This window comes from Bos taurus, chromosome 15, assembly GCF_002263795.3.
Source record: "Bos taurus isolate L1 Dominette 01449 registration number 42190680 breed Hereford chromosome 15, ARS-UCD2.0, whole genome shotgun sequence".
NCBI classification, from domain to species: Eukaryota; Metazoa; Chordata; class Mammalia; order Artiodactyla; family Bovidae; genus Bos; species Bos taurus.
Window position 1 is genome coordinate 62,196,659 of NC_037342.1, and position 14,831 is coordinate 62,211,489.

Consider the following 14,831-nt stretch of genomic DNA (forward strand, 5'->3'; position numbering starts at 1 on the left):
AGTGTCTTTTAATATCATGGCTGCAATCACCATCTGCAGTGATTTTGGAGCCCAAAAAATACTCTTACACTGTTTCCACTGTTTTCCCCATCTATTTTCCATGAAGTGACGGGACCAGATGCCATGATCTTCGTTTTCTGAATGTTGAGCTTTAAGTCAACTTTTCCACTCTCCTCTTTCACCTTCATCAAGAGGCTCTTTAGTTCCTCTTCACTTTCTGCCATAAGGGTGGTGTCATCTGCATATCTGAGGTTATTGATATTTCGCCCGGCAATCTTGATTCCAGCTTGTGCTTCATCCAGCCCAGCATTTCTCATGATGTACTCTGCATATAAGGTAAATAAGCAGGTGACAATATATAGCCTTGATGAACTCCTTTTCCTATTTGGAACCAGTCTGTTGTTCCATGTCCAGTTCTAACTGTTGCTTCCTGACCTGCATATAGGTTTCTCAAGAGGCAGATCAGGTGGTCTGGTATTCCCATCTCTTCAGAATTTTCCACAGTTTATTGTGATCCACACAGTCAAAGGCTTTGGCATAGTCAATAACACAGAAATAGATGTTTTTCTGGAACTCTTTTCTCTACAAACACTGACAGACATAAAAGGAGAAATCGACAGTAACACAATAATAGGAGGAAACTTTAACACTCCACTCACACCAATGGACAGATCATCAAAAGAGAAAATTAATACGGAAACATGAGTTTTATTTATTTATTTATTTTTTTGAAACATGAGTTTTAAATGACATATTAGGTGGGATGGATCTCATTGATATCTTCAGGACATTCCATCCAAATGCAGAAGAATAAACCTTCTTCTCAAGTGCACATGGAACATTCTCCAGGATAGACTACATCTTGGGTCACAAATCAAACCTCAGTAAATTTAAGAAAATTGAAATTGTATCAAGTATCTTCTCTGACTACAACATTATTAGACTAGGTATAGATTATAAGAAAGAAAAAAAAAAACTGTAAGAAACACAAGCACATGGAGATTAAACAACATGTTTGTAAATAACCAACAGGTTACTAAAGAAATCAAAAGGGAAATCAAAAATTTTCTAGAAACAAATGACGATGAAAACACAACTCAAAACCTCTGGGATGCAGCAAAAGCAGTACTCAGAGGGAAGTTTATAGCAATACAATCCTACCTCAAGAAACAAGAAAAACATAGACTAGAGAACCTAACTTTACACCTACAACAACTGGAAAAAGAAAAAAAATAAACCAAAATTAGTAGAAGGAAAGAAATCATAAAGATCTGATCAGAAATAAATGAAAAAGAAATGAAAGAAACAATAGTAAAGATTAGTAAAACTAAAAGCTTATTCTTTGAGAAGATAAACAAAATTGACAAGCCTTTAGCCAGACTCATGAAGAAAAAAAGAGAGAAGAATCAAATCAGCAAAATTAAAAATGAGAAAGGAGAGGTTACAACAGATAATGCAGAAATACAAAGGATTATAAGAGACTATTATGGCAGTAAAATGGATAACCTGGAAGAAATGGACAGATTTTTAGAAAAGTTCAATCTTACAAGACTGAACCAGGAAGAAATAGAAATTATGAACAACCCAATTACAAGCACTGAAATTGAAGCTGTGATCAAAAATCTGCCAAAAAACAAAAGCCCAGGACCAGATGGCTTCACAGGAGAATTCTATCAAACATTTAAAGAGCTAATGCCTATCCTTCTAAAACTCTTTCAAAAAATTGCAAAGGAAGGAACACTTCCAAATTCATTCTATGTGGCGACCATCACCCTCATACCAAAACCAGACAAAGACAACATGAAAATAGAAAACTACAGGCCAATATCACTGATGAACATAGATGCAGAAATCCTCAACAAAATTTTAGCTAACAGAATTCAGCAACACATCAAAAAGCTTATACACCATGATCAAGTTGGGTTTATTCTAGGAATGCAAGGATTCTTCAATATATCCGAATTAATCAATGTGATACACTGTACTAACAATTGAAAGATAAAAATCATGATAATCTCAATAGATGCAGACAAAGCCTTTGACAAAGTTCAGAACTCATTTATGATTAAAACTCTTCAAAAAATGAGCATAGAAGGAATCTACCTCAACATAGTAAAGGCCATATATGATAAGCCTACAGCAAACATTATTCTCAATGGTGAAAAACTGAAAACATTCCCCCTAAGATCAGGAACAAGACAAGAGTGTCCACTTATACCACTATTATTCAACATAGTTCCGGAAGTCCTAGCTACAGCAGTCAGAGAAGAAGAAGAAATAAAAAGAATCTGATCGGAAAAAAAGTAAAGCTCTCACTGTTTGCAGAAGGCGTGATACTGTACGTAGAAAACCCTAAAGATAGTATCAGAAAATTACTAGAGCTAATCAGTGAATTTAGCAAAGTTATAGGATACAAAATCAATACACAGAAATCACTTGCATTTCTATATACTAACAATGAAAAATCAGGAAAAGAAATTTAGGAATCAATCCCATTCACCATTGCAACAAAAATAATTAATTATCTAGGAATAAACTTACCTAGAGAGACAAAAGAAATGTTCACAGAAAATTATAAGACACTAATGAAAGATGCAGGTCAGGAAGCAACAGTTAGAACTGGACATGGAACAACAGACTGGTTCCAAATAGGAAAAGGAGTACATCAAGGCTGTATATTGTCACCCTGCTTATTTAACTTATATGCAGAGTACATCATGAGAAACGCTGGGCTGGAAGAAGCACAAACTGGAATCAAGATTGCCGGGCGAAATATCAATAACCTCAGATATGCAGATGACACCACCCTTATGGCAGAAAGTGAAGAGGAACTAAAGAGCCTCTTGATGAAGGTGAAAGAGGAGAGTGGAAAAGTTGACTTAAAGCTCAACATTCAGAAAACGAAGATCATGGCATCCGGTCCCATCACTTGGTGGGAAATAGATGGGCAAACAGTGTCAGACTTTATTTTTTGGGGCTCCAGAATCACTGCAGATGGTGAGTGCAGCCATGATATTAAAAGACGCTGACTCCTTGGAAGAAAAGTTATGACCAACCTAGACAGCATATTCAAAAGCAGGGACATTTCTTTGCCAACAAAGGTCTGTCTAGTCAAGGCTATGGTTTTTCCAGTGGTCATGTATGGATGTGAGAGTTGGACTGTGAAGAAAGCTGAGCGCCAAAGAATTGATGCTTTTGAACTGTGGTGTTGGAGAAGACTCTTGAGAGTCCCTTGGACTGGAAGGAGATCCAACCAGTCCATTCTAAAGGAGATCAGCCCTGGGTGTTCTTTGGAAGGAATGATGCTAAAGCTGAAACTCCAGTACTTTGGCCACCTCATGCGAAGAGTTGACTCATTGGAAAAGACTCTGCTGCTGGGAGGGATTGGGGGCAGGAGGAGAAGGGGACGACAGAGGATGGGATGGCTGGATGGCATCACTGACTCAATGGACGTGAGTCTGAGTGAACTCCGGGAGTTGGTGATGGACAGGGAGGCCTGGCGTGCTGCGATTCATGGGGTCGCAAAGAGTCAGACACGACTGAGCAACTGAACTGAACTGCACTGATCCTTGGGGGCTGTTATCACAAAATGTATTGTCTGTTTTAGACCTTCATTTTTGTTCTGGAACTTACTATCAAAGCAGATTGGACTGAGGCTTTTAGCAACCCAAATGACATACTTATTTTCTTGCTATAACTGTCATTTTTAATTGTCTGTATCAGAGTGTAAGATTTATTCCATTCTATTAGCACAACAGAACACATCTAAAAAGCTTCAGATCATGAATTACTTGTTTAAAATGGTAGATGATGAATTACTTATTTAAAATAGTAGTCAGGAAAATACCAAATTAGTGAAAATGAATTGTGCTTTGACTCTCATAGAACTGATATATGACTCAAAATTTAGTGATAGCTTTTAGTTTGGGGCAGCTAGAAACTAATTCTTTCTTTTGTAGGGCTTTCTTTCTTGGTAAATGATTAGGTCCAATGTTTTCTGTTCATTGTACCAACCACTGTTGGTTTTTCTAGGGGCCTATTAGAAATTCCCTGTATTCTAGTCTATACTTACATGATACAGCTGCTAGATTAAGGGATTTCTCTAGGCCTTACTCAATGCTTATGGCATACTGAGATTGAGATTTCACATGTAAGTATATCTTAAATGTATGCTAGTAGTATAGTTGAGCATGTGCGTGAAATAACATTGATTCATACCAGACGTGTTATATAAACAGACTGTCTTTACGTAGTGTAAGAAGGGTTTGCTAGAGATCTTAATATAGCCAACTCTGTTTTGGCTTTGGTACATTATTTAATACCCTAACTTTAAAGATGGATTAAACTTCAATGTGGGAATAACTTTTATGAGGGTCATTTAATAAATCATGGCCTAAAAAAGATGATACAATAAGCCTTAGCTTCCTTTTCTTTAGTCATTACATTAATTAGCTTAAATATTTAAATATTGGTAGCTGATAGATTTGGGCATAGGGAGTGAGGAAGAGAAATAGTGAGTCAAAAGAAAAATGGAAACTTGATTCTGTTTGCTCTAATGATCTTTGTCCCAGCGTGCATGATGTTCACTAGTTCTGGGCAACCAAATACCACAGTAGCTTTTGCTCTGCTGCTGCTAAGTCGCTTCAGTCGTGTCCGACTCTGTGCGACCCCATAGACGGCAGCCTACCAGGCTCCCCGTCCCTGGGATTTTCCAGGCAAGAACACTGGAGTGGGTTGCCATTTCCTTCTCCAGTGCATGAAAGTGAAAAGTGAAAGTGAGGTCGCTCAGTCGTGTCCGACTCCTAGCGACCCCATGGACTGAAGCCTCCCAGGCCCCTCTGTCCATGGGATTTTCCAGGCAAGAGTACTGGAGTGGGGTGCCATTGCCTTCTCCGTTTGCTCTGCTAGTGAGGATCATCAGCAGTGTGGAGAAGTTCAGCATGAAAACAAAGTAAGAAAGATTTACTAATGAATTAATTTGTATTTAAATGTTTTGTTGAGTTCTTTAAAGTTGTTTCCTACAAATTTAGCCTAAAACAACCATTTTTCAAGAAAAATTTGTGTTTGGGGATTTATAACTTTAAAATCTTCAGGGCTGAACCAGAAGGTGAGAGGTGTTTTATTTTAAAAAGTATAATTGTGTGATTTCGAAAGAAAAGCTAGTAGTGCATGGAGATGATATTTCCAGCCAAGCACATTTTATGAGGAGAGCTTCATACACTGCAGAGTCTGCACTCTTCCTCTGTCATGTCCTGCTCGTCTGCATGTACCTATTTCTGTTTGTGTTAGTCATCCTCTCTAGGTAAATTGTCCATGAGACCAGTGATTCCATCAGCAAATTATCCAGAAAATGCTGTCTTTGCACGTTGTGACAGATCATGTCACCAGTGGATTTATAGCTACTCCAGTGCTCTAATTAACCTGGCAGTTGTCTCCTGTGCCCAGCACTGTAGTCTCGTTGCTTGTTTTCGTCTTCTCATTACCATCTCTCTTAAATACGGCTCAGATTTAGATTTTTTTTTTTTTTTTTGGTAACCTACCTCCCCCCAACCCTCTCTACTCATCACCTGCCCTTATTTTTGATTGGCAGTATCATCCAGATAAACAGAGTGCAGATGCGCCAGCAGGATCAGTGGAGGAATGTATACAGAAGTTCATTGAAATTGATCAGGCATGGAAAATTCTAGGGAATGAAGAAACAAAAAAAGAGTATGACCTGCAGCGACATGGTAGGTACTTATGGTGAGGAGCCCAGCACATTGGCAACTCTGAAGTGCAGTCTGCAGCCACTCCTGGGGAGCGCATTCCAGCATTTACACCGTTATTATTCCTCCTTTCTCCTCCCCTCCATCATTGTTTCTAATTATGCCCTATTCTTAGCAGTGATTACTGTGTATCCATTGAGAAGTTAACAGAACTACTAGGATGTGGCTTCTTGTGAAGCTGTGAAAGCTACTTTTTATAACTAATGAAAAATGTTTAATTATACATTCCTAACGAATATGTTTTTTATGTTTAAAAACTTCCTTTTTATTAAATTTAATTATGTACTGATTAAAAATTTAATTGTAGTACTTTTAGGATTATCTACTATATAAATGACAGTCTAAAGCAGAATACAAAGGATAACATCGTAAAGCACTCTTGGCTGTCTCTGAGCTTATATTAGGCTAGGTTTTTATGATTATGTCCTGTACAGATGATATTCCTTATAAGATGGCTATAAATGATATTTTAGGAATGTACATTTCCTAAGCAATTTTAAAAGTCATTTCTTTTGTGCGTTTTAGAAAATAGCTTCTTAAAACAGTGACGGGCTCTTGTGAGAAAGAAAGGGAGAAATGTAGGTCAGGTTTGTCACACATGGACTGCAGTTACACGAAGTGATAGGCTGTCTTTCAGCACTGGCCTTGGGATAGGAGTCCCCCAGCCTTCTCTCTGAACCTTCAGTATGCACCCTACATGCTAATGGGAGGAGTCAATAATCAGCCACGGCCTGTGGGGAAAACACTCGGTTGCACTCTGCCATAGCGCACCAGGCTCAGCATTGACTCAGATGTGTTGATAAAAGCTCATGTCTCTATACTCTATTTTATTGAATCTTCTCCCATGGTCTGCACGGGCACACCATCAAACTTAGCAGAATGATCATAAGGCTCCTATTACTAAGGTTATGAAAATTTGATTTGAAAAATAAGGCTTTATTCCCGAAACACAGCATTACAGGTTAAAGCCAACTTGTGATGCCTTTGTGTAAAGACTTCATGAGCAATTTGCTTACATACTGAAGTATTAGTTCTTAATAGTGACTTTCATAATACTAATCATCTCTCAAGATGATTAGTATTTACTTTTTAAAAAATGTTAAGAAACTGACAAAGGTACTTTTGCAGTGAATCTAGATTAATTTTCAAATATGCTTTGAATATTGGGTCCTCCTTCTATCTAATGTATTTATGCACATCTTTCAAATGTTGTATTTCTTCTGTAAATGCTTGTGCTTCTGGCAGAAGAAGGAATGTAGAAGTGGTTTCATCTGAGGGTGAATTCTACCCTCAGATACACCTTTTTGACCTGGTTCACATAGTAAAATGTCTGTGAAAGTGTTGAAATTAATAACCATGAGTGTGTTGTAGTGTGTGAGAAGTTAACTATGTTTCTGAAGTGACCAAGTTCTGCTGGGGATGACAGTGTCTCATGATGCTTCGCACATGCTTATCAGTCTGTATTTTGGGGTGCTCATGTGCTTATGGTGAGGATGACCCACAAACCTGTATTGTAAGGCATGTAGGGTGTGCACTTGCTCTGCTGCTCTGTATGTTTGCTGCTCCACAGCTTGTTACTGTTAAGAACCTATCTGTGAAACTGACTAGAAACCTACTGTCTACAGAGGAAGAGCTAGGGGGAGATCAGAAATTTAAAAATATTCTCTTTTGCTCTAGGGCATAGGGTGGGGAAGACCAGAAATGGAGAGAAAAATGGAGCAGGGTTAAACATGAGCAGTAGAATTACATAAAGTAGGGTTTAAGAGATTTTGGAAGAACAAATAAGCAACATCCTCAAGTGTTTCTCCATTGCCTTTATGAAGTCTTTGGAAATGTGGGTTTCTTTTGAGCTTTGAGTCCTGGGTTTGGAGGTTTTAATGGAAGCAACTCTAGCCTACTGTATCATAGGAGATTCTTGTAAATCATTGATAAGGTCACAGCAAAATTCAGACAAACCAAATATAGTGAGATTGAGCTTGATTCAGATAAATAGGCAGCTCTTCTGGGAATTTATATGTATAATGTCTGTTTACTTGCAGCTGTTTCCGGTGGCTGAGCTATACTATGACAGCAGAAATACACATTTCCATGACATTTTAGTACCCCAGATCCAAGTACTAAATATTTCCTGTATTACCAAAGCCTCATCATAGTGCAAATGCTTTGTTTCAGTTTTAAATTGAGATTGACTTGCTGTTTAGTTAAGTAATAGGCGTTCTTATCCAAATATAACTTGCTGTTTTTAAGCGTTTCATACTAGAGCTGTTTTTAAAACTGCAAATAAGCCTATTTTGTGTTGTCATTTCTCTTCAACACCAACGTTAATTTCTCCTTCTTGACCCATGTTCAATAAATGGCTCCTCAAAAGAAGGAAATGCACTTGAACTTCTAACACTTAGGATTTAGATTTGGCAGAAGGAAAACCTTTGAGAGTGATAATTTGCTGAAGACCAGGATAACTTACCAAGAGAGAGAAAATTTGTTATAACCAGGTCAAAGCACTCTTTTCTTCTGGGTCACCCCCTGGGGACATGGAAATAGCTTTGTTATACAGGACTCTTTTTGGATGTAGTTCATTGTAGAACTTTCTTTTCATAGGGTGTGTTTTAAATATATTTGTTTCCTGCGCTCCACTAATATATAGTATAAGATAAATTTGACTTCTGTGTACCTGGGAAGGAGGCAGAGGTGTTATTGGCTGATTTTGAATACTTTCTTGGATTTCACAGCTCAAAGTTGGCGCTCTTTTGTAAGGAAAGCCTCATATATTACCTGCAACCATTTATTTCTGTAAAAGATCATTTAAAGAGGCCCTTGGAATCCATATCTCTTTGCTTCACAAAAGAAATGATCAAAAGGAAAGCTCTGGGATAGATAACCTAAAGAAAATTACCTATATTTTTTCTCATATCATTTCCACTTCTATACTCTCGGTTGACATTTTAGGGCAGTGTTGGCCAGGCTGAAAAAAAGCAGACCTAAGAAAAAGATGAGTAATATTCAGTTCCCAGATATTACATATTTTGAAAGCAGTGTTAACTAGTGAATTTAATCAGTTAATTTCAGTTGGACGTATTTACCCTATTGTTTTTAAGTATGCTTCCAAAGACTGCTTTCCACGCTCCCTTTGAAAGGCATGTAGTTATTCAAGGTTAGTCTTTGCACTCCCAGCAACCAGGTGAACACTTCAGAAAATCTCTTTGAGGATTTAGAAAATGTTCACGTGAAAATACCTGTTGAACAGATTTTTGCACCTCTATAATTCTTGTGAGGAATTTTCTTATATATTAAGCATATTTAAAAGCAGGTCAGAAGGGTATCATAGGAAAAGAGTAGGGATCATGATTCAGTAGCTTTGTAGTTTGAGTCACACATTCTGATATCCCAGTGGCTCTTCTAGAGTGACACAGCTTATGCTTAGTTTACTTCACTATGATCTGAAGAGGAACAGACCTTCGTTCGGATGAAGTCAGTCAAATTAAATTATGTTATTAAAAAAAAGCGGATTGTGTCTGGAATCCTTGGTGGTATATTATTTTACATTAAGATGCATCTTGGTTCTCTGTTAGTGAATTATTTCGGTGATGTAGAGCCTTCACGCTACACAACCAGGCTCTGAAGGGGATTAAGCCAGACATTGTAAAGTTAGTGTCTTTACGTGAAGCTCATCAGCTATACTCTCCTTACCTAGGTAGAAAAAAATCATTTCTGGTATTACACAATTCACTTCATCTGTTTATTAGGATAAATATTTGAGAATAAATCTTGGACCAAATGAGGAACATACCTTAAAACCCTACCATCGTCTGTGCACCAGAGAACTGAATCAACATGGAATTTCTTAAATTTAAAATAAGAATGCTCCCTAAAAATCAAGTTAACACTAAAGACTAATTAACTCCATAAGAAGGGAATTAATACTTTTAAATGTAGATAATGCGAATTTCGGTTCACTGTTTGGAATAATAACCTAAGGCCAGTAGATATTTGTATAAATTATTTGCTAAAACTGACCCTTATAAAATGCTTGTATTAGTTAGGTTCCACTTATGGCTATATCAGTATCTCCATTTGATTTTAGGAATTTGAAAATTGCTTATAAAAATGTGCTGCAGGTAAAACTTGAAGATAAGCATCAGCGGGCATGTTTTTTTTTTTGGTGACTCTTTCTGGGAAAAGTAAGTATGTGAAATGATGCAGAAAATCCATCTAGACAGTTAGGGACTGGCATTTCTTCAGAGAGAGAAGATAATATAGATAAAACTTTCTGTGAGGGTCCCCTTGCTTCACCTTATTTGTGACAAGAAGGTGACCGTTCACATTGTTACTTTTATTTGAATACAAATAACTGTTTTTGTAATTTCTCAGTGATCTTGAATAAAAATTTGGCTACTTTCAAATAAAGCTATAGAAACCTCTGGGCAAGACTGTAGTTATACTCCTGTAATACTTGGACATAATCGGAAGTTCTAATTTAATAACAAGAAAATGTAGGGTTTTAGGAAGTTTGTTTCTCATCTTTAACCTCTTTCCCAATTTCTACTCGAGTAATTGACCCAAATGAAAACAACGGGTTGAAAACCGAGTCTGGGCCCGCCTTTCCTATTGCTTGTTTTCAACTCTCAGACTTGAAATCTTTGTTTCGGGTTACACTCTGATTACTTCTGGTTTGCTCAGTATATAACCAATGAGTTAAAAATGAAGGTTGGCATTTCTTCTTTAATGTGGGTTTTTTTTTTTTTTCCCCCTCTAAGTAATCTTTTTATCCTCATAGCTACCACAGCAATCCATGCCCAGATTATAACATACACTTAGGCTATTTCCACAGCTGCTAATTGGCTTTCTCCGAAAGTCATTTTCATTTTGATTGATTGAGCTTTCTTTATTCTCACTCTTGTTTAAGAACATATATAACTATACCCACTCCCTAACACAACCTATTCACCTGGAATTTAAATGGGACAGAAGCTTTTAAGTTTGACCCTAGTTACTCTTTCCAACCTCATCACCAATCATAAACCTGATGTGAATCTTCTCCCCATCCATTTAGGGATTCCCAAACGCGTCTGCTTATGCTATTTGTAGTTTTACTCAGAACACCCTCCCCTTCTGTTGCTTCACAGCATGTTCTTTGTTCAAGATAACAATTCTAGTCCTATCTCCACTCACACCGCCCCCCACCCCCATGAGAAGCCTTACCTGACTTGCTAATCTACTGTCATTATGTCTGACCTCTGAATTTAATCCACAAATTATTTTGATACCCCCCCATGGCGCCTATCTTTCAGTTCTGTTTGATGTTTTGGAAGGACTAAATAATAATTTGGACAATGTCTTTGATAATAATGGATCAATTCTAATGGTACTGACAGTAGTAAAGTACATACAATTTCTTAATACTGTTACAAATCCAGACAAGGTCAAAAGTGGCTGCCATCCTACAATGTGGTACCCGAGGCTCCCCAAACCGCAACAGTTGAATCATTGTCCTATGCTCTGTTATAGACAGGTGAACACAAACACTGTGAGTTAATAATAAGTTAAAATAGCTGCCATTTGTCAAGCACTGGAACTATGGCAATTGTCTTTTAATCGTTGCTTAACAACCTTGTAAGGAAGATATTAGTATCTGTTTTCCAGAGAAGGAGTCTGAGGCTCAGAGTTATTTGACAAAGGGCATATAACTAATAATTGATTGAGGGGAAACTCAAAGCCCTTCTCTGACTTTAATCACTGTGCTGGGTTGCCAAGTCTTGAATAGGTGTGTATAACCTACTGTTTTAGTTCCAAATAATTAGGAATGAGGCAATTTAAGGGTCAGAGTGAGAGGCCAGGCTTAATTCTGCTGCTGTGTTCTACTTTTCTGTAGTGAAACATGAAATTCAGTTTCCGGACTCATTTGGTACCTTTCATCAGCACAAGGTGTACGTTCAGCTTGTGAAAGCTCTGTAGCTCAAGTCCATAATTAAGGCCCAAGTTTGTAGTTTTTCATCAGCATCTAAAGCCTTGCAGTTGTGACTCTTTAATTTCATCTAAGAAAGAATTATAGAGCTTTATGATTTAATGAGCAGGTTTCAAGCTGAACATTGCTTGATTCTGAGTCTCTTACCAAGACAGACTGTTCCAAGAACAGTGACTGTTAAGGGCAAGAAACAGATTTTCTTCAAGTTATTTAATATATGAAAAATGATTTTTAAGTAAAATTATTTTTAAGAAGGAGGTGATTGTTTAAAATTATTTGGTTTTAAAACAGCAAGATACTGAGTTTAGATCTAACCTAAAGGAAAATACTGCTGTTTGCATTTACCACACTTGATGGCATCTGTCAGTTTGAAATAAACTTTTAAGTATTTTAAATGGCATAAAAATAAATACAGTAAACTAATTGCTAAATAAGAGTGTTCAGGGGACTTGCTCACTTGAGTAATACACAGCAGTCCCATACTTGAATAGTAGGGACAGAGTTACATTTAGACTGGATCTTTTGGTCAGTAGTGGGTTGAATGGTTGAATGAGATTGTTAGATATCTCATCCATAAAGTTAAATTCTTCTTCTTGGTAGCTTTTTGTTGCTGTTATTTATTTATTTTTACTTATTTATTTGAATTGTAGCTACAGTTAGAAAAGGTTTCCCGGGATTAGGAAGTGTAATTATCTAGGCAGCAAACAAAGAGCTGTTTTAGAAATTTTACTATCATTAGGAGGAAGTTTTAAAGGACTGGAATTCCATTGTCTTGTAAGAAGTAAGAAATATTTATTGATTCCCAAATGGAGCTGAAAAAAACCTTTCCTCTTTTAGAAAGTTGTGAATGACCCAGCGAGAGCTCTAGTAAGCTTTACTGAACCAAGCTGCTAATAGTTATTTAATGTTATTCTTCAGTGTGAAAGAATCTCCGTAGATTTTCCTTTTAATCTCTTTGAATTGCAGGCTCATAAACCTCTCTGATGAGTCCTGCCAGTGTTTTCTTAGATCCCACTGTTGAGACAATGGAGCCACAGAATTCTTTCACTTCTTGTTGTCAGACAAATCCAATAGAACACAAGGTCAGAAGGGCCTATACTTCTAAAGGTTGAAAGATTCTTTTTCAAGTAACCACATAAATTGATTTTATCATTACATTGGTAGGGAATCTCTATTTAATGATAGTGCTCTGTTTTCTACATGTAAGTAAATCTGGAAGTTGTTCTTGTCTCCATATTTGCCTGAGCTTTGTCAGCACAGTACTGGGTTTGACCAGACCTTAATGTTCCTGTATACCTTAGAAAAAGCTGAACCCATTCACTTCAAAACAATCTGGAATCACATAGTGTCGCTGGACTCAAGATGGAGTTCACCAAATGCCAGGCAATGTGTCTTCTTTCCAAAAGACTGTTATTTTGTTTTTTTAAGTTATTACCATATTGTAGCTAAGATTCCAGATTAAAATCTTGGATCTGTCTATTTAATTAAATCTCTAAGTCAGTTTCTGTTTTCTCAACATTTTTAGTAGTGTCTTATGAAGAACTTTGAGATAGGATTTACATTTTTCAGATACATATTACAATATTTCATTGTAATGAGGAAAAACATTTATAATATGTAAAACTCAAAAGAAAACAAACATGTCTTTTGCAGATACAATGCATGATTAGTAGATAATAATCAAAGCTAATTACAGGGTTCCAGTGAGTTACTTTAAGGGCTAGGGAGGAATTACATTTTCTAATTATAACTACAATGGTGGACAAGCAGGGATCATTGTTTAAAAAGGAAAAAAAACACATTGATTTGTTTGTGCTCCTTCATTGTAATCCTAGTGTTGGGGGGGTACTGTTGCCCATTCCCTGGACACCTGCCTCTTAACAAAAGATCGTGATCTCTCCCCTCCCCCCCATCCCCCCACTTAGATTCACCTTTTCCTTGTGTGTACCCCCTCTGCTCATTATACAGTTCTCCAGGGATCCAGTTTTCCTCTGACTTAATCACCCCCAACCTTTTTCAGAAGTTGTTAGATTATGGTCCTTTCAAAGGATACACAGTTTCTTATGGTGCTCTTTACTTCTTTCCCCTAATTTTTCTCTCCTTATTTCTGTTTTAAAATATAGCCGTTAGAGTTCTAACACACTAAAGTTTATTGAAGTATATCATACATACTGAGAAATGCACCAGTCCTAAGTGTACAGCTTGATGAATTTTCAAAGTAAACACATCCATCTAATAAACCAGCACCCCCAGAAGGCCCCTGTGATTCCTTCCAACCACTGCTCACTTTCTCACGCCCAACACCACAGGATAGTTTTGCCTGTAAAATTTTATATGATACAGAAATCAAACAGTGGCAGGTACCCTCTACTTTTCAAAAATTCGCTTTATGCCATTTTGCTTTCATGAGAGTAAACTTTCACTTAATGGAAATAAAGAGAATGTTCACTTTTATGAAAAAAGGTGAAAAATGAAAATAGTGTTCCACATTTGCTTTTCTGTGAGCCCCTTAGAGAGGTAGCATGCACCCTGAGCCCCGAGCAGCAGAGTGGCACCGCCAAGCTGTTCCCCCCACCTCTTTGGGAACTGGTGTACATTCAGCACCAAGCCACCATAGCTTTGAACCGGATCTGTGAGCATCTGTGCTTTATCTGGAATTATTTTGTGCATCCATTAGGAAGATGTGTCTTGAGGTAATCGCTTCTTTGCTTTTCCCACCTTGGCTTACAAAAAAGCTTTCATGGGAACACACTACTTTGATTGCAGGGGAAGCCTGTGTTCTCCTTTGTCTCAGATACTGACATTTCAAACCAGAATCCCCACAAAACTTGGTCTGTGCACACATAGTATTGAATCATCAGGTCGATATATAAATATTTAGATGGCCATAGAACAGGAGAATGTTTTAAAGACTCCTTTTAACTCTGACCTTGGGTAAAGTGCTAACCATTTTTGTGTTATATTTTCTTTCCCTTTACCATGAGATGTGGTCTAAACTGATATTTCGACTAGGTACTTAGCTAAAGTTCCTGTGCAGAAAGAATTTAAAAAATAATAAAAAAGCAAAAGCCACTTTTTTTGAGTAGGTGGAATAATAGAAAGGG

At 37.2% G+C, this 14,831-nt stretch overlaps 1 protein-coding gene across 3 annotated transcripts in view; it reads left to right on the top strand.

The window, feature by feature from the left end:
- Positions 1 to 14,831, top strand: part of DNAJC24 (DnaJ heat shock protein family (Hsp40) member C24) — a 77,720-nt gene that overhangs the window by 51,774 nt on the left and 11,115 nt on the right. For all 3 annotated transcript variants that reach the window (XM_024975557.2, XM_059874991.1, NM_001078102.1), the window contains exon 3: positions 5,591 to 5,729. In XM_024975557.2, the coding sequence (XP_024831325.1) occupies positions 5,591 to 5,729 (139 nt within the window). The remainder of the gene's footprint in view (positions 1 to 5,590; positions 5,730 to 14,831) is intronic.